This window comes from Sciurus vulgaris (genome assembly GCF_902686455.1).
Source record: "Sciurus vulgaris genome assembly, chromosome: 5".
In the NCBI taxonomy this organism is placed as follows: Eukaryota; Metazoa; Chordata; class Mammalia; order Rodentia; family Sciuridae; genus Sciurus; species Sciurus vulgaris.
Genome location: NC_136465.1, coordinates 146,204,684 through 146,226,980, shown reverse-complemented (window position 1 = coordinate 146,226,980; position 22,297 = coordinate 146,204,684). Strand labels below are relative to the sequence as shown.

General features: G+C 32.7%; 1 protein-coding gene across 1 annotated transcript in view; it reads right to left on the bottom strand.

Moving 5' to 3' along the window:
• The window catches only part of LRRIQ1 (leucine rich repeats and IQ motif containing 1), a 168,201-nt gene that overhangs the window by 121,508 nt on the left and 24,396 nt on the right, over positions 1-22,297 (bottom strand). The window contains 2 exon segments of the mRNA XM_079143272.1: positions 19,452-19,602; positions 20,808-20,960. Coding sequence (XP_078999398.1) covers positions 19,452-19,602; positions 20,808-20,960 — 304 coding nt within the window.

The following is a 22,297-nucleotide window of genomic DNA, read 5'->3' as shown; positions in this document are numbered from 1 at the left end:
ATATAATGCTTCCCAGTGGGGTTGGGAAAAGGTTAAAAATCATCTAGTGGATGTTTGGCATAGCAAAAATAACAGTTTGGACTTTATGGAGTTATGTCATCACATCCAGGATATTCAGAAAAACAGAATTGATCTCATGGATCCTGTGTCTCTAGCTGAACAAATACTTCATGACTTAAATGCTTTAATTCTGGACACATGTTGAAACATTCTGCATGGTATATTTTTGCTATTAATTCTTTTTTGTATCCTAATAAGATGTTGTCCTACCCTCAGAAAGGAGATCCAGGATCTTCAAGTAACTGCACACCATGGGCATTTTAGAAAAATAAGGAAGGGGGCGATATCAGGGGTGTGAATGAATTATGGGTTTGTTTGAGCCATCTCAAGGCAGGGCATTGCTCTTGAGAACTCTCAGTGAAATCCCACTATTGAGACTGTTCAGTTTATATTGACACCCTGCCCATTGGTTCAGATAGCCCTAGGTTTAAATGCAGCAACCTGGAAGCAGAGGAGGTGGCCACAACGTGCTAAACCCCAATCAAGTTGTTTTTGCCATCTTCATCCTGTTTTCCTCAGGAAGTTCTTTACACTGAATACCAATGGTGTTCCTACCAATATAAATAAAGCACACAGGCTCCATTTGGTGGTTAGATCCAATCTCCATCAGAGCTGGATCATCCCACCAGGCCCCAACTTTTCACTTATTTCCATGTCTTGTCTTTATTTATTCAATTTCTCATACCTTAATATTTCTAATCTGACTCACAGCCCTAGTTTGGGGGAACTGAGTAAATGTCACAGGGGTCATGATATTATATATCTCTATATTTTAAAAAATAAATTACAATGTATTTTGTGTAAACTTTTTTTAAAAAAACGTATTTGACAAAAGAACGAGAACAAGTATTGAGGAAAATGGTCATTCTGTCTTTAAGGTTAACCAACAATATAAAAATTGGCTTTTGAACTGAACTATGGCAAAACTTGAGAAAACCTGATGCTGTTCTCCATTATGGGGGTTGTTTTAAATAATACTTTACATAGAATGGAAGGCATATCTCCTAGATTTTAAAATGAAATAGTTAAAGGAAATTCACCAAAATCATAACAAACTTAGTCTGGTCTCTAAAGTACTAAACTAACTATAACAGAGTGAGTCATGAGGTACACTAGGGAAAACTAAATTTTTACTATATAATTTTAAAAAGTCAGTCTAATATGAAAAAGAAAAGGAAATCATCCAACAATAGATGGTATTGCAGTCTGCCAACAGTCATGTAAGTCAGCTTGAAAGTCTATCTTTCTGTCTCTTGAAACCATAAGATGATGACCTTCCTGGCTGATGGTTTAACCACGCTTCACAGAAGACCCCAGCCAGAACCACTCAGCTAAGCCATTTCCATATTTCAGACCCACAGAAAATGTGACTTAATAAATGTCACTCTTAACACTAATTTAAGGGTGACTTGCTTCACTAAAACATACAATTACAACAAGGATTCTATTTGGAAAAAAAAAATAAGAAAAAACTATGTTTGAAATTTTGGGCTAGGGAAGAACATTATAAAGAAATCTAATACAAGTACTCAAATATGTTAAAACAAAAGCAGGCAAACAAATGACCAAAATCACAAATGATGACAGAACCAAGTAAATTATTTAGAAGAAACTTTCTATAGAACAGAAAACTATGAATCGAACCACTTAAAGAGAAGAGATAATCACAAAGGGAATTAAAAAAAGAAAAAAAGTTTCAGGGAAAACAATTAAAGATTAAATCAATTAAATAACAGACATTAAAGACACATATAAACAAAATGTTTATGACTGAAAAATAGAATCAAACCAAAAAAGTTTTTAAAAACACTTTTAAAATACCAAATTTTTACAAAAATGAAGGAAGAACATAATCTGTTATTTGAAAACAACACTACTTTTCAAGAAAAATTTATGTAGATGTATTAACAATAGGATGTTTCTTGGTTTAGTCATTAATGAAAGGCAAAAAAAATTGATTCAGCTCTCTAGGCAGAAATCACTTGAAAAGAGAGAAACATTTAGTTAGCCTCAAGCAATACAAAAAAACATAGATGCAAAGGAGCAATGACTAAAAGTACTGAGTACAAGTGTAAACTCAAAATAGAATGCACAACCACATTCTCATTCAATTATAAAGACAACTGACATTCTCAAAAGTGAAAGAGGGTTTCAAGATGGTGGACTAGAGGGTGACTGCATCTCCTGTCACTCCAGATCTCAGGATTCAAGAAGTGGAGGTATTGAGAGACTCAGACCAACTCAGAGACGCTGGGTGAGTCACTCCCACTGGGTGAAGCTCGGCCCGGGCTGCAGGCCAGAACAGTGGGCAGCTTCTCAGACCAGAGCAGGGCAGCAAGAGACTTTCCCAAGAAGCCCGGCTCCATCCGGGAGCACGTCCGTTCCACAGCCAGCTTCTTGGAGCAGGTCCGCCCAGTGAGAGGCTTTCCAAGCACAACCATCCCCAAATTCCACATCCAGCAGTGGGCCAGGGCAACTTTCTTCAGAAGCACTGCATTATCAAGTCCCTCCAAGACTTCAGGCTGCTGAAGGTTAGGAGGTGATACTGGAAATCTACAGGGACACTATAAGCCAATAAAGGAAATCTGCAATATCTCCGAGTCCCACTGATATCTGACCAATATGAGAAAACAAGGGAAGAAAATGTCCCAAACAAACCTAGATGCTATATCAATAATATCCAATGACAGCATGGCAGAAGAAATGTCAGAAAGAGAGTTCAGAATATACATAATTCAAACAATCAGAGAAGCAAACGGGGAGATAAAATATCAAATGCAGGCATTGAAGGATGAGATGAAAGAGCAAATGCAGGCAATAAATGATCACACCAACCAACAGTTAAAAGAGCAAATACAGGAAACAAAAGATCATTTCAATAAAGAGTTAGAAATACTGAAAAAAAAAACAGAAATCCTTGAAATGAAGGAAATAATAAACCAAATTAAAAACATCATAGAAAGCATAACCAATAGGATAGAACACTTGGAAGACAGAACCTCAGAAATTGAAAACAAAATATTTAATCTTGAAAACAAAGTTGACCAAACAGAGAAGACCGTAAGAAATCATGAAGAGAATCTACAAGAATTATGGGATATCATGAAAAGACCAAATTTGAGAATTATTGGGATTGAGGAAGGCACAGAGAAACAAACTGAAGGAATGAACAATCTATTCAATAAAATAATATCAGAAAATTTCCCAAATCTGAAGAAAGAAATGGAAAATCAAGTACGAGAGGCTTATAGAACTCCAAATACACAAAATTACAACAGACCCACACCAAGGCACATTATTATGAAAATACCTAACATACAAAATAAAGACAGAATTTTAAAGGCTGTGAGAGAAAAGAACCAAATTACATTCAGGGGGAAACCAATATGGATATCAGAAGATTTTTCAATCCAGATCCTAAAAGCTAGAAGGGCCTGATTAACATTTTTCAAGCCCGGAAAGAAAATGGATGCCAACCAAGAATCTTAACCCAGCAAAACTTACCTTCAAATTTGACGATGAAATAAAATCCTTCCATGATAAACAAAAACTAAAAGAATTTACAAAAAGAAAGCCAGCATTACAGAACATTCTCAGCAAAATATTCCATGAGGAAGAGATGAAAAACAATGATGCAAATCAGCAAAGGGAGGAACTAGCCTAAAGGAATAGCCAAATAAAGGAGAAACCAAGTCATATCAAAAAACAAAAATGAGCCAAATGACTGGAAATACAAATCACATCTCAATAATAACCCTGAATATTAATGGCCTGAACTCATCAATCAAAAGACTTAGACTGGCAGATTGGATTAAAAAGAAAAATCCAACAATATGATGCCTGCAAGAGACTCATCTCATAGAAAGAGATACCCGCAGACAAAAGGTTAAAGGATGGGAAAAAAAACATACCATGCACATGGAGACAGCAAAAAAGCTGGAGTATCCATTCTCATTTCAGATAATGTAGACTTCAAGCCAAAGTTAGTCAGAAGGGATAAAGAAGGACATTTCATACTGCTTAAAGGAAGCATAAATTAGCAAGACATAACAATCATAAATATCTAGGCCCCAAACAGTGGTTCATCCATATATGTCAAACAAATCCTTCTCAATTCCAGAAATCAAATAGACCACAACACAATAATACTAGATGATTTTAACACACCTCTCTCACCACTGGACGGATCTTCCGAACAAAAACTGAATAAAGAAACCATAGATGTCAATAACACAATCAATAATTTAGACTTAATGGACATATACACAATATACCATCCAAAAAAGAGTGAATATACCTTCTTCTCAGCAGCACATGGATCTTTCTCTAAAATAGACCATATTTTATGCCATAAAGCTAATGTTGGCAAATACAAGAAGATAGAGATACTACCATGTATTCTATCAGATCATAATGGATTGAAATTAGAAATAAATGACAGAATAAAAAACAGAAACTACTCTTAACACCTGGATATTAAATAATATGCTATTATATGATGAATGGATAACAGAAGAATTAAGGAGGAAAATAAAAAAAATTCTTAGAAGTAAATGAGGACAAAGACACCTCATATAAAAATCTCGGGGACACTATGAAAGCAGTACTTAGAGGAAGATTTATTTAATGGAGCATATTCAATAAAAGAAGAAAAAATCAACAAATAAATGACTTAACACTACAGCTTAAAACCCTAGAAAAAGAAGAACAGAGCAACACCAAAAGTAGTAGAAGACAGGAAATAGTTAAAATCAGAGCTGAAATCAACGAAATTGAAACAAAAGAAACAATAGAAAAAATTAACAAAATGAATAGTTGGTTCTTTGAAAAAATAAACAAAATTGATAAACTTTCCACACTAACAAAGAGAAGAAGAGAGAAAACTCAAATTACTAAAATTCGGAATGAACAAGGAAATATCACTACAGACACAAGTGAAATACAAAATATAAATAGAAGCTATTTTGCAAATCTATACTCCAACAAATCAGAAAATCTCGAAGACATCAACAGATTTCTAGAGACATATTAATTACCTAAACTGAACCAGGAAGACATACACAACTTAAATATATCAATTTCAAGTAATGAAATAGAAGAAGTCATCAAAAGCCTACCAACAAAGAAAAGCCTGGGACCAGATGGGTTCTCAGCCAAGTTCTACAATACCTTTAAAGAAGAGCTCATTCCAATACTCTTCAAGTATTCCATGAAATAGAAGAGGAGGGAACCCTCCCAAACTCATTCTATGAAGCCAATATCACCCTGATACCTAAACCAGACAGAGACACATCGAGGAAAGAAAATTTCAGACCAATATCCTTAATGAACATTGACGCAAAAATTCTCAACAAAATTTTAGCAAATCGCATCCAAAAATATATTAAAAAGATAGTGCACCACAATCAAGTTTGTTTTATCCCAGGGATGCAAGGTTGGTTCAACATTTAGAAATCAATAAATGTAATTCATCATATCAACAGACTTAAAGTCAAGAATCACATGATTATTTTGATAGATGCAGAAAAAGCATTTGATAAAATACAGCATCCCTTTATGCTCAAAACACTAGAAAAAATAGGGACAGTGGAAACATTCTTTAACATTGTAAAGGCCGTCTATGCTAAGCCCATGGTCAATATCATTCTAAATGGTGAAAAACTGAAAGCATTCCCCCTAAAAACTGGAACAAGGCAGGGATACCCTCTTTCACCACTTCTATTCAACATTGTCTTTGAAACTCTAGCCAGAGCAATTAGACAAACCAAAGAAATTAAAGGGATACAAATAGGAAAAGAAGAACTCAAACTATCCCTATTTGCTGATGACATGATTATATATTTAGAGGAACCCGGAAATTCCACCAGAAAACTTTTAGAACTCATAAGTGAATTCAGTAAAGTAGCAGGATTTAAGATCAATGCTCATAAATCCAATGCATTTTTATACATAAGTGATCAATCTTTAGAAAGAGAAGTTAGGAAAACTACCCCATTCACAATAGCCTCGAAAAAAATAAAATACTTGGGAATCAATCTAACAAAAGAGGTGAAAGACCTCTACAACGAGAACTACAGAACACTAAAGAAAGAAATTAAAGAAAACCTTAGAAGATGGAAAGATCTCCCATGCTCTTGGATAGGCAGAATTAATATTGTCAAAATGACCCTACTACCAAAAATGCTATACAGATTCAATGCTATTCCGATTAAAATCCCAATGATGTACCTTACAGAAATAGAACAAGCAATCATGAAATTCATCTGGAAGAATAAAAAACCCAGCATAGCTAAAGCAATCCTTAGCAGGAAGAGTGAAGCGGGGAGTATTGCAATACCAGATCTTCAACTATACTACAAAGCAATAGTAACAAAAACAGCATGGTATTGGTACCAAAATAGACAGGTGGATCAATGGTACAGAATAGAGGACATGGACACAAACCCAAATAAATACAATTTTCTCATACTAGACAAAGGTGCCAAAATATGCAATGGACAAAAGATAGCCTCTTCAACAAATGGTGCTGGGAAAACTGGAAATCCATATGCAACAGAATGAAACTAAACCCATATCTCTCACCCTGCACAAAACTCAACTCAAAATGGAACAAGGACCTCAGAATCAGACCAGAGACCCTTCATCTTATAGAAGAGAAAGTAGGTCCAAATGTTCAACATGTCAGTTTAGGATCAGACTTCCTTAACAGGACTCCCATAGCACAAGAAACAAAAGCAAGAATCAATAACTGGGATAGATTCAAACTAAAAAGCTTTCTCTCAGCAAAGGAAACTATCAGCAATGTGAAGAGAAAGCCTACAGAGTGGGAGAAAATCTTTGCCACCCATACTTTAGATAGAGCACTAATTTCCAGAATATATGAAGAACTCAGAAAACTCTTCACCAAGAATACAAATAATCCAATCAACAAATGGGCTAAGGAAATGAACAGACACTTCACAGAAGAAGATCTACAAGCAATCAACAGACATATGAAAAAATGTTCAACTTCTCTAGTAATAAGAGAATTGCAAGTCAAAACTACCCCAAGATTTCATCTCACCCCAATTAGAATGGCGATTATCAAGAACACAAGCAACAATAGGTGTTGGTGAGAATGTGGGGAAAAAGGTACAGTCATACTTTGCTGGTGGGGTTGCAAATTAGTGCAGCCACTCTGGAAAGCAGTGTGGGGATTCCTTAGAAAATTTGGAATGGAACCACCATTTGTCCCAGCTATCCCACTCCTTGGCCTAAAACTCAAAGGACTTAAAAGCAGAATACTACAAAGATGCGGCCACATCATTAGTTAACAAATATTCAAGTCAAGGGTGTTCAAAAGGGGAAGAGAAGCTGGGCACAGGGGTGCATGCCTGTAATCCCAGGGACTCGGGAGGCTGAGGCAGGAGAATCACAAGTTCAAAGTCAGCCACAGCAAAACAAGGTGCTAAGCAACTCAGGGAGACCCTGATTCTATATAAAATACAAAATAGTACTCTAAATAACATGTAAATAGGACTGGAGATGTGCCCCTGAATTCAATCCCTGGTACTCCCCTGCCCCCAAAAAAAGCGAGGATAGAGGAAGTAAAAGACATAAAATTGCCTATTTAACAAAATAACAGTAGAAACTTTCCAAATCTTGGAATAGCCATAAACATCCAGATCTAGAAGGTCTGAAGGACCCAAAATGGATTTGACCAAAAAAAGTGCTTTCTCAGGCACAAACTGTCACAAGTCTATGACGAAGAATTCTGAACAGTAAGAGAAAAGCATCAAATCACATTAGACTAACAACAGATTTCTGAGAAGAATCTTAACAGGTCAGAAGTGAATAAAGATGACATATTCAAAATCCTCCCCCCACCACAAAAAAAAAAAAAAAACCTGCCATCCAAGAATATTTCACACAATTAAAGCTGTCCTTCAGACACAAAGGAGAAATAAAGTCCTTCCAAAATGAGTAAAAACTGGGGGAATTTATTATCAGATTGCTTTACAAAAAGTACTTAAGGGTATCCTACATTCAGAAGCAAAAGGAAGATTAACTATCATGAAAAATAAATCAGAGTATAAAACCCACTAGTTGAGTAGATACACAAGATAGAAAATAAACCTCTATCAATACATAATATTTTCATATCACAAAGAAAAACAATAAGAGAAGAAGAAAGAAAGGATACACAAAACAACCAAAAAATATTTTTCAATTATGGGAATAATTCTTTACATATCAGCAATAACTTTGAATGCAAATAAATTAAATTCCCCCAATTAAAAGATTTATGTTGGCTGAATAGGAAAAAAATAAGATTCAACATTATGCTGGCTTACAAGAAACTTGAAACACCTGTACAGATTCACATAACTGAAAATAAATGAATAGAAAACATATTCCATGCAAGTGGAAACCAAGAATGAGCAGGTATTGCTATATACTTCCACAAGGTAAAATAGACTTTAAATCAAAAAGATGTGAAATAGAAAAAGGTCACTATATAAAGATTGAAGGATCTATTTAATAAAGTCATAAATATATATATATATATATCCAATACCAGAGCACCCTATTATATAAAGCAAACATTATTACTTAAAGGGAATGATAGACTCTAATACAAATAGAGTTGGAAAATTTAACAATCCATTGCCTCAATAGAAAAATCATTCACATGAAGTCAAAAAATAAACATAAACTATACTATAGACCAAGTGAATTTAACAGATATTTACAGAACATTTCATCTAGTAGCTATGGAATGCACATTCTTCTCATTAGCACATAGATCGTTCTCTAAAACAGATCTTATACTATGCCATAAAAAGAAACTAAACAAATTTTTTTAAAAATTGAAATTGTTTCCTGTAGCCTTCCAGGTCACAATAAAATGAAGCTAGAAATCAAGAACAAGGGGAATTTTAGAAACTGTACAAATGTTCAAAAACTACACATAATCCTTTAGAATAAATATACCAAAGAAATCAAAAGGGAAATTTTAAAAATTTTTTGAAAAAAAAAATGAAAATGGAAACACAACAAACCAAAACCTTGGAATACAGCAAAAGAAACCATAAAAAAGAAAAACTTCCAGCAGTGAGAATCTAAATTTTTGAAAAGTAGAAAAGTTTCAAATATACAGCCTAATGATGAAATTCAAAGAACTAGAAAAGCAAGAACAAACCAAATCAAAATTTAGTAAAATGGAAAAAAAAAAAGAAAAGCAAAAACCAGAGGACAAAATAGAGACTAAAAATACAAAAGACTAATGAAACAGAGTTTGGTTTTGGTTTAAAAGAAATACACAAACACAAAATTGACAAACTTTCAGCTAGAATAAGAAAAACAAAGAAAACCTAAATAAATAACATTTCAGATGAACAGAAGATATTACAACTAATACTATAGAAACATAAAGGATTATTAGGGGACTATGAACAACTACATAACAAATTGGAAAACCTAGAAGAACTGGATAAATTCATGAGCACATTTAACCTACCAAAATTGAACCATGAAAACAAAGAAAGTGTGAACAGACTAACATCAGTTACCAAAACTGAATCAGGATTAAAAAGTCTCTGGACCAGAAGACTTCACTGTTCAATTCTACCGAACATTGAAAGAAGAACTAACACCAACCAACACTTCCGAAACTACTGCAGAAAAAAAAAAAAAAAAAACAAACTGAAAGGGACAGAACTCTTCCAAACTCATTCTATAAAACCATTACTATCCTGATATAAAAATCAGACAAGGCTAAAACAACAAGAAAAGAAAAAAGAAAACTATAGAACAATCCCTTTGATGAACATATATGCAAATGATCTCAACAAAACACTAGTAAATTGAATTTAACTGCATATAAAAATGATTATACACCATAAACAAATGTGATTTATCCCAGAGATGCAAGGATGTTTAAACATCACATTTCAGTACACATACTAAATCATATCAATAGAATGAAAGATAAAAAACATACAGTCCTGTCATAGATGTAGAAAAAGCATTTGATAATATTATATCATCCCCTCACAATAAAAATTCTCAACAAATTAAATATAAAAGAAATAACACTTCGGGGCTGGGGAGATAGCTCAGTCAGTAGAGAGTTTGCCTCGCAAGCACAAGGCCCTGGGTTCCATCCCCAGCACCGCAAAAAAAAAAAAAAAAAAGAAATAACACTTCAACATAATAAAAACTATGTATGAAAAACCTACCAGTCAACATCATATTAAATGTGGAAAAGCTGAAAGTGTTTCCTCTAAGATCTGGAATAAGAGAAAAATATCTACTTTTATCATTCTTATTGAACTCAGTACTAAAATTCTTAGAGCAGTTAGTTAAGAAAAATAAATAAAACTCATCTAAAAAGAAAACAGGGAATTCGAATTTTCCCTATTTGTAGATGACATTATCTTATGTATAGAAAAACCTAAAGACAACCAAAAGGCTGTTGGAAATGATAAATGAATTCACTAGTGTTGAAGTATACAAAATCAACATATAAAAATCAGCAGCATTTTTTCATACTGAAAATGAGCTTGGTGAGAAAATTAAAAAGGCAATCCCATTAACAATAGCTTCAAAATTGTAGAAATAAATTTAGCAAGGGAAAGGAATGACCTCTATAATTAAAATTATAAAACATTCATGAAAGAAATTGAAGAATACTAAAAATTTGTAAATACCTTACATATTCATGTATTGAAAATTTTGTTAAAATGGTCATACTACCCAAAGTAATCTACAGATTTAATGCAATCCCTGTCAAAGTACTAGTGGCATTTTTTCACAGAAAATAGAAAAATAATTCTAAAATTCATGCATAACTGCAGAAGATCATGAACAGCTTAAGTAGTCTTGAGTTAAAAGATCAAAGGTGGAGGTCCATAGTTATCTGATTTCGAGACCCACTACAGGGCTATGGGAACCAAGGTAGGATGATACTGACATAAAAACAAACACAGAGGCCAATAGGATAAGATGGAGAACCCAGAAATAAGTTTGTGCATTTATAGCTAACTGATTCTTGACAAAGGCACCAGACAGACATTGGAGAAAAAACAGCCTCTTCAATAAACGGTGCTTGGAAAAGTAGATATCCTTATGCAGAAGAATGAAACTAGATGTTTTTCTTTAACCATATACAAAAGCAACGCAAAATAGATCAAAGACCTAAATTTAAGACATGAAACCAAGAAATTACTAAAAGAGAATGGAGAAATACTTCCAAATATTGGTATGGTAAAAGACTTATTGGATAAGATCTCAAAAGGACAGGCAACAAAAGCGAAAACAGATAAACGAGATTATATCAAACTAAGAAGCTTCTGCATAGCACAGGAAACAATAAACAGTGAACAGACAACCCACAGAAAGAAAAGTATTTGCAAACCATTCCTCTGACAAGCAATTAATATCCTGGATATATAAGTAGCTAAAAAAAATTCAATGACAGGAAAACAAATAATCTTATTAAAAAATGGGCAAGTGGGATGTAGCTCAGTGGTAGAACACTTCTCTCATAGGCATGAGCCCCTATGTTCAATTCCCAGCACAGAAATAATGATAAAAGAGTGAGTGATCTGAATAGGCATTTCTCAAAAGAAGACATAGACGTGGTCAACACATACATGAAAAAATGTTCAATATCATTAGTCATCAAGGAATGTAAATCAAAACAAGACATCATTTCATCCTAGTCAGAATGGCTATTATCAGAAGAGTAAAAAATAACAAATACTGGTGAGGATGTGGACAAAAGGGAACTCTCATATGCTGTTGTTGGTAGGAATGTATTTTAAAAAAGGTACTAATTTTAGTACAGTCATTATGGAGAAGAGTATAAACAGTCCTCGAAAAACTGAAAATACAACTATTGTATGATCCAACTATCCCACTTCTAGGTATATATCCAAAGGAAATGAAATCAACATATCACAGAGATAAGTGACTCCCATGTTTACTGAAAAACCACTTACTTAGCCAAGATATGGAATCAAATAAGTTGAGCATTGACAGATGAATGAATAAAGGAAATGTGGTACATATACACACAATGGAATATTACTCAGACATAAAAAGCAATTAAATTCTATCATTTGTAGCAAAATGGATGGGACTGGGGAGCATTTTTATAACAAGTGACATAAGCCAGGCACACAATGACAAATACCATGTATTCTTGCTCATATGCTGAAGCTAAAAATGTTGATCTCATAGAAAAGAGAGCGGAATAGTAATTATTAGAAACTTGGAGAAGTGAAGGTAGATGGGAATAGAGGGGAACTGGTTGAATAATAGGTACCAAAATAAACTGAAAAGAAGAAACAATAAAAGAGTTCCACAGCACAAAAGGGTGAATTTAGTTTACCAAAAAACTATTATATATTTTTCAAAGAACTAGAAGAGTTCAAAGGCTCTGGACACAAAGAAATGATAAGTGTTTAAGGAGACGGAAATACTAAATGTGCTAAATGATCATTATGCATTATATATCTGTACTAAATTTTCACCACTAACATATATGCTTATGTGTCAATTAAAAAGAAAAAGAATTGAATACTCTCAGGTGCAAAAAAAAAAGAAAAAAGATATGTCATGTGAACACTAAATCAGTGGTTCACAAAGTATGGCCCAGAGACCCCCAGAGATGCTCCTAAAGGTTTCATAAAGTCAAAACCATTTTCAAACCAAAAATTCTTAGATGTTATTTGCCTTTTCCTCTCTCATTTGCTCAAGAGAGCACAGCGAAGTTTTCAGAGATTACACAAATCTTGATAATGTAGCAAACTAGAGAATGCTGCGGAAAACCTGAGAATCCAGCTGCCTTGTGTTAAGTCTGATATTAATGGGAACTTAGATGTAGACAATGCCCTTCATCTCATTATATCATTTCGTTTAGAAAAAAAGTTAATATTTATAAAACTTTTAAATTCCAAGCCTTTAAATTTAAATCAAATGAAAGCTTAAAATTTTTCTGTATTTTTCTGATACTATCAATAATGACATACATAATCCACATAAATATAAGCTATTTGAGAAGTCCTCAAAAATTTTTAAGAGTGTACAACAAAATACAAAAGAAAAAAGCTGGCTTGGTTATATTAGACATGGACTACTAAAGCAGAAAACTTTAGATAAAAAGAGACATATAAATGATAAAATTGGTCAATTCTATAGAAACACATAGCATATGTTTGCAATACAACTAATAGTTTAGCCTCAAAAATATTTAAAGCAAAAAACTTCAGACACAGGAATTAAGAGACTGATCTGCACTCAGCATGAAAATCATTTAACTTTCTCTCCATGATTATGCCAAAAATAGCACCATACCATGATGGTACACAGCAATGAATGAGAAATGAACAAGCTCTAATTTCTGTAGTTCTGGATTTCAATGAAACAGGACTATTCTAGAATCAGCTTGTGTGAAAATAGGCAGGAGGATTCTCTGGCCCTTCCTTCCTTTATTTGTGGCATGAGGGACATTTCATCTTTTTGAAAGGATTTTAAAGCATTCTGAACAGCACTTTAATGTGACAGGTACTAAACATGATAGCTATTATTGTTCCCTAAAAAAAATTCACAATAAAACAAGAAATTCAAGACTTGCAAAACTGTGGTGGCCAAATATGGCTTCTGAGAGAGCGGATTTTTGTTCTATACTTCAGAAGGGGAATTGGACACTAATAAACATTCAAAATCCTATGCAAAACTGATTAAAAAGTAATTGCATCCAGTAAATACATTTGGATCAAAGAAGGGAACTTGATAGGAAGGAAGTTAAAGTTAGTTTAACCCCTTCCTCCTTTAACCCTACCAATTCTTTGCTGTCCAACAAAGGATGAGAAAAACAAAACAGACTTATTTAGCAAGGCTTACCTTGTCATTAATTCCTAAACATCTCTAAGAAAACTTTCATTTCAGTCAAAATAACTTATATTACATCCACTTCCCTACCTAAAACAAAACAAAATACCCACAAAAATATTCAAATGACTTTTTCAAAGGAGTTAAATATAATAATAAATATGAAGGGTTGCTTAAATATTCTTCAGTTTACTGCATAAAGTAAGTTCCTTTAAAGCTTCCTAGGTCCCATGAATAAAACTTAAGCCAAGTATGTTTACTTCTCAAAGTGCTCCAGTTCATGGTAAAAGTAATATTTGACCATACTTTTTGTTGTAAACATCCGTATCAGAGAAATATTCTCAAAGAATTAAGTCAATGGTTTAATAAAGCACTCCTACCACAAGGAAGAAAATTCTGCAAGGAACAGCAAAACTAAAGATGCTAAAGCAGGTTGGAGGGTTTTACTAGATAAATGTTTGGTAAAGGTCCACCTCCTTTACCTCCTTACTGATTGTTATATATGACAGTTTTTCATCCACGTGCACCAATGAGCTGAGCTGCATTTAAGAGTTTTAATTTCAGTGCAAAAGTCCTTCAGGGTTATATGTTGTATGAAAACAGAATATGAAATAGGAATCAGGAAAACTGGATCCTAGCCACAACTCTGTCTTAAGTTAGATGAAAATTATGTGGGTTGACTTTGTAATCTGTAAACGAAGGAACAAGCAGATAGATTTGTAAAATTCTTTTAATTTTACACCAGGCATTGAGTTCATTCCCAAAAGTAAACTAGCACCATCTAGTGGACTCCTCCAAATTCACTAAATACATAATGAAAAACATTTCTACAAGCAAAATGTAGTTTTATTTTATTTTGCTATATTTTTTTTCTCTCAATGATCCAAAAAACAAAAATCAAACAAAAAAACAGGAGCAAGAATTAATCCTGGCACATTTCCCCTATGAACCATGTCAGAGAAATCAGGCTTAGGTGAAAATGCTGAATTAATTCAATATCTTTCATGTTTATAAAATGATACTTTCATTTTTCCAGAAAGTAATATTATTTGGGAAGTAGGTAACAGAAATATTTTAGTATTGCTACCAATTAACACTGATATTTTCTAGGAATGTATTACCTGAAATTTATAAATCAATTGCTGAAATTAAAAATTTTTCCAGATTAAAGTTTTCCTATAGTAGCAGAGATAGAAGCTTCTTAAATGAAAAGACACAATTATTTGCTTATGCATATTAACATCATATTTATTTTCATTGTTTCTTAGTCAACAAAATAAAACAATTCAATCTATATATATAGAAAAAATATCTATCAATAGGATACATATTTCATAAAAGTCAGTCAATTATTGCTCATGGCTGGGGAGCAATATTACAGTGCTCGGTAAATTTGTTCATGAATAAACTTTAGTAACTTTATTCATGAATAAACCTCAAAATCAATTCATTTTTTTCAGCATAAAGAACTTTAATATAGTACAAAAATGGTTAAAAGAAGTGTATGTATTAACTGTATACTTCATTAAAGTGGCAGAAGGATGAGGCAAATAAACATTAGGCAGTAGGGGTAAACTGCTGATTTTTAGATCCTGAAGATACCATTCATTAGCAGAGAGATATTAGGTGATTTTTTAAACTTTCTATGTTCAGTATTATGTAGAGAGGGAAAAAAAGAGAGAGATTTGCACCTAACTCATAGCATTAATATAAAAGTGCATAAAGTATGATGTTTATATGTGTCTAGAAATTTGTCCATTTTATCTATATTTTCCTATATGTTGGAATATAAGTTTTCAAAATAGTTCTTAATGATCCTTAATGATCTCCGAATTTCAGTAATGCCTGTAATGAATGACATCACTACTACTTTTTCATCTCTAATTTTATTATTTTAGGTAATTTCTTTCTGTGTGGTGGTTAGTTTGGCTAAGGGTTTATCAATCGTGTCTTTCTTTTCAAAGAACCACCTCTTGATACATTGATCTTTGTACTCTTTTTTTATTTTCTACCTCATTTTAGTAGTGATCTATTATTTCCTTCCTTCTATTGGTTTCATAATTGATTTGTTCTTAAACCTTGAGATGTATCATTAGGTTGTTTATTTGGGATTTTTCTAATTATTTTAGGAAGAAAAGAGGATATAGAAAACTTAACAGACTAATAAAAACAATAATATTGAAGTAACTATAAAAGGCTCTTAGCAAAGGAAAGCCCAGGACCATGTGAATTCTCAGCTGACTTCTACCAGACCCCACAAGACCAATGCCAGTTCTCCTAAAATTATTGAATGGAAACTAGGGGACACTTCCAAATTCATTCACTGAAGTCAGTATCACCCTGATACCTAAACCAGATAAGAACATATCAAACCAACATCCCTGATGGGCATAGGTGTAAAAATCCTTGAAAAAATATTAGTGAATTATATTTAACAACACATTATGAAGATTTTACATAATGATCAAGTTGGCTTCATTCCAGGGGTGCAGTGGTATTCAACATATACAAATCAATAAATGTAATTTACCACACAAATAGAACCAAAGACAAAAATTATATGATCGTCTCAATAGACACAGAAAAACTTTCAGTAAAATTCAATACCCTGATTCATGTTAAAAACACTGAAGAAACTAGAGAGAAGTAATTTACCTCATATCATCAAGGTTATATATGACAACTTAAAGTTAATATCATACTGAATGGAGAAAAACGAAGCATTTCCTCTAAAATAAGGAACAAGACAAGAATGTCCACTTTCACCATTCCTTTTCAATACAGTCCTTGAAAGTTTAGCTAAAGAAATTAGGCAACAGAAGGAAATTAAAGAGATAAAAATAGGAAAGGAAGATGTCAAATGAACACTGTTTGCAGGTGATATGATACTATACAAAGAATACTCAAAAAACACCAGAAGATGTGTAGAGCCAATAAATTAAGAAAAGTAGCAGGATATAAAATCAATGTACAAATCAGTAGCTTTTTTATATACCAAAAATAAATCCACTAAAAAAGAAATCTGGAAAACATTTGCATTCACAACAGCCTCAAAAATACCCCAAATATCTAGGAATAAATCTAACCAAGTAGGTGAAATACCTCTTCAAAGAAAATAATAGAACACTGAAGAAAAAAATTGCAAATAAAAACCACTAGGAGATGGAAAGATCTCCCATGCTCATGGGTAGGCAGAATTAATATTAAATTAAGTGGTTGTAATACCAAAAACAATCTACAGATTCAGTTCAATCCCCATCAATATACCAATGCCATTTTTCACAGAATTAGAAAAAAAATCCTAAAATTCACATGGAAGAACAGAAGATTCAGAACAGCCAAAGCAATTCTAAGCAAAAAAGAGCAAAGCTGGAGGCATCACAATACCTGATTTCAAGTTAAACTACAGAGCTGTAATATAATAAAAGCAGCATGATACCAACATAAACAGACACATAAACCAATGGAAGAGAATAGAAGACACAGAGACAAACCTACATAAAGTCATCTGATCCTTGACAAAGGTGCCAAAATATGATGGAGAAAAGGCAATCTTTTAAAGATATGGTGCTGCTGAACATGTATCCATCTGTAGAAGAATGAAACTAGATTCCTGTCTCTCATCCTACACAAAAAACAATTATAAGTGGATCCAATTCTAAGTCTACAAATTAGACCAGAAATTTTGTAACTGCTGGAAGGAAACATGGGAGACCACACTCCAACACACTTCCTCAAAGGAGGCAACAACTTCCTCAAAGAACTCTGAAGCTCAGGTAAATAATACCAAGAATTACCAAGCAGGATGACATCAAATTAAAAATCTTCTGCATATCAAAAGAAACAAGAGTATGAAGAGAGAGCTTATGAAATTGGAGAGTCTTTGTCATCTACTCTTCTGTCAGAGGATTAATATTCAGAATACATAAAGAACTTGAAAAACTTAACATAAAAAATACAGCCAATAAATGGTCAGATGAACTGAAAAAATATTTCTTAGAAATACAAATGGCCAAAAATACATGAAAAAAATGTTCAACATCTTTAGCAATCAGGGAAATGCAAATCAAAATTACACTGAGATTTCATCTCAATCCAGTTAGAATTGCATTAATCAAGAATACAAATAATGGAAGTTCTGGAGAGAACATGAGCACCAGGGAGAACAGTTATATACCTCTTTTGAGACTGTAAATAGTACAACCAGAAAGGAAATCAATATGGAGGTTCTTCAAAAGACTAAGAATGAAACCACTGTATGACTCAGCTATACCACTCCTCAGTATTTATCCAGAAGAAACAAGTCAGCATACTACAATACATGCAGACCCATGTTTACAACAGTGTAATCACAGTAGCTGAGTTATAGATCCAGTTTAAGTGCCTGTCAACAGATGAATGCCTAAAGAAAAAGTGTTATACATATACAATGGAATTTTACACAGCCATATAGAAACAAAATTATATCTGCCAGAAAATGAATTAAACTGGAGAATATTATGTTAAGTAAAAATAAGTCAGACTTTTATCAAGTTCTGACATTTTGTCAATCTTTGATTCTTCATTAACCATTATCAAGTCCCTACCAAGGCCCTTTAGAATATACCAAGTCATTAAATAATAAAAATTAACAAAAGATTTTAAGAGCCAGGTAATGAAAAATAGAATGGAATATTATTTTTATTTTAGAATCATTACACTGAAAACAACGTTTAACGTAAGTTGAAGTTAAATTTCAGTGGGGCAGAAAAGGGAAGTTGGATGATAAGAGATGAGAACAACATCACAACTCTTGACAATAAAAAGAGAGAGTTTAGGCATGGCAACAGAAATAATTTGACATAATGCAGGTGATACTGATGAATTAAGGTCCCAGATGGAGTAAAAGGAATAGTTATAGAAAATAGAAGTACTGTTCTTATATTTAAAAAGGCATTTTAGTTGTTGAATTACATAAAGATGTAAAGAGGGAAAAGATAAAGAATTATAAAGATAAAGTGATGGAAGGATTCAAATATAAGGAGATTCAATCAGATGAATTCTTTCATGTGTCATGAGCAGTTTTAACTAAAGAGGGAAGTTCAGTACAAGAGATGTGTGCAGCCAGGAGGAGTAGTGATGAAAGCATTTACCAGGAAATAGTTATAACAATTTCTGAGAAGTGGGAAAGCACAGGATTCATAAAAATATCATAGCACCAAATTGGGGTTTTATATGTTTTAGTGGAGCTCAGATCACTACTAAGGAAATGTTCCCACATGAAAATGTAACAGAGATGGGAATATACTAACTTAAGGGAATTAGTCACTCATTTGCCAGAGATAGAATATATCCCTCTTATATACATTAAAAACAATTATATTTTTCTAATCTAAATTAAATAAGATTAAGCAAATTACCATAATAAAACATGCAAATTGCTGATGGTAGCCTATTCTTGAAAAGGAGCTAAGTAAAACAAAATATAATTATGATGACTAAATATTTAAATATTAAAATTCCATTGTTCTCACCAATTCGAGTGATTTTATTATATGAAAGTTCAAGATTCTGAATATTAGTGCAGCCATCCAAACCATGAAAGGAACTCAGTTGATTTTTATTAAGAAGAACAACACAGAGATTTTCCAAATTTTCACAGTTGATAGTCACAATATGGTTTTCCTAAAAGAAAGAATAAATGTAATAAATTGTTTTAATAACTTATTAATGAAATATTTAAAGCTTGCAAAAAGAGGAAGGATGAGACACAAACTCTAAATGAATATGTGAATTTCTAATTGCTATGATAATCATATTTTACTGTCTACATGAAAATTTTAAGTAACCTAATAAATAACGAAATAATTTGAATTTATTAATATTCTTTTTTAAATGTTGAAAAGACACAGGACAATATAATAAAATATTTTAAACAACCTTGAATATTTTATTATTCCTGTTTCTACTGATGTGCATGGGAATGGATATTGTAGTCAACTAAGCCCTGTCTCACCATTTGTATGGGCTTGAAGGTGGAGAGATAACTTTTAATTTTATTTTGCAAATCTCTCAGGAAAGAACTACACCTCAGTGGGTGCACCCAAGGAACTGCACCTGAAGAGTTTCATCTCTAATTGGATCTGGTTTAGATGAGAAGATCCTGGCTTTCAAGTCTGGGTCAACACATAGATTGATGTGACTCTGGGGCCTTCAGGGCATGAATGTATTTTGCATGTGGGAAGGAAGTGAATCATCAGTTGCCAGAGGGTAGATGTGATAGTCACTTTGATAACTCCAGTATTCACAGATTCGTATGCTCTCCTCACCCATGAACACATGGCTTACACAATAAAACATTAGCCAGCATGAGGCAAGCAGATCTAGGCATTCTAAAAAGAAGCCCAAAATAACCATGAGAGCTTCCAACTTCCCAGACATCCTGTTAAGGCACCAGACATTTAAGAGAAGGAATTCTAAACATTCACCACCTAAATTCCATCTGACTACAATTACATGAGTCCCAGTCAACACAATATAAAGTAGAAGAAATGTCCAGCCAAGCCTGGTTTTCAATTCATGACCAATAGATAAGCAAACAAGATGACTGTTGTTTTAAGCTACTAAGGTGGTCATTTGCAATGCAGTAAAAAGTGAACAAAGAAACAAAAATCCTGTATCATCTGATTAAAAAAAGAGAAAGAGGAAAGTAATTTCCAGGATGTACTAACTAATCATCTTTCTTTTATTTCACAAACATAGGCCTTTGATCTCTCTAGACCTGTTACATGTTATTTTAATAAATTTTTTCTTCAAAGTTACTTCTGAAACATAAACATAAATCCATTTTATGGTTTATCATAAAATAACTATTAAAACAGAGGACATACCTGTACATCAATGTACTTAAGTTTTTTGCAGTTATTCAGGCTCTGTAAAGAAGTTAATCCACAACGTCGAAGGGATAGAAACTGAAGATTTGTACACTCCGATAATGTGGAGAGACTACAACCTGGCAAATCTTGAAATGTAATGTTTGTAACCTAGAGAATTCAAGACAACTGGGGTGAGTAACATTATTTAACTACACAATATAAGCTATGTTAATGTGAAATTGTTTAGAAAATTCATATAAGAAAAAAATACTGTATGTTGAAACACATTTATTAACAACTCAACTTGTGTTAAGCTATTTGGTGTCTTTTGATTCCCACCTAGAAAGATGAAATATGCAATCATGCATGACCAATTTAAGTTCAAATATAAAATATATAAAAGCAACAATATAATAGTTTATTAGTTCAATTCCTGATTTTTGTACCAGAACTACTTTTGTCAATTTTATTGTCCCAAACATCATATTACATCACATAAAAGTCTATGAGGTGTGGTTGACAGTATCTTAGACATTCTTCTATAGTAAAGTGAATGGGAGAGTCATATTTTCATGGAAATATAAAGAAAGAATTTAGTTTGTTCTTTGCTTTGTAGCAAAAGCAATCATTGATATATTTAAAACTTCTAGTAGAGTTTCTACTTTCAAAATTACTTTAGGAATATCTTGACTATTCATAATCTAAAGCAATTTTGAAGCAAGTTATTTTTCATAAATTTTCTGAAAGAAAATATTCCTCTGCATGACAATAACTTCTATGCTTTGCCTGTTAACCTATATGCAAACAAATATAACTTCTGTAATTGGAAAACTTGCTCAATAATAGAAATTGAAAATGAAGTGAGCACTTAAAAATAGAAAATTTGACAATTACGATTATGTATTAACAACTGTTACTTGACATCATAATTTATATTATCCTTTCTTATTTAATAACATGTGGCTCTCAATCAACACAATTAAGTTCTACTTATTTATGATGTGACAATTTCTATAGTGTTATCTCATTACTGCACAGGAATAACAACTATTCTTATTAGTGGCATCCATTGTTGAAAAAGTTTCATAATAATTCTTCCTTTCTATTTAACGGTTTAAAAAGTCCTTATGATATAGCAATGTATTCTCTACCCCACCCAGATTTTCCAAACATGATATAAAAATAAATTTTACATTAATCATTTATTGATATGTGTATGATAATTATCACATAGATAAAAGACTTTGTGCTCCAAAAATTAAGTTCAATACAGTATTAGTAATCATATGCATCCACGATGATCCGTGATCAGCTTGAAAAACTGGGGCACAGAAGATATTAGCTAAGTTTCTTACATTAGTAAATGAACAAACTGCCCCATAATTAGTGGCAAACCTTAAATATATTCATAGCATATGTTGTTTCTCTCCTTTTAAAGGAAAATATAATTCCTTGAAGATTTTTATTTCAGGTTCCCTGACTCAAAAAGAATGGTCCACCTACAG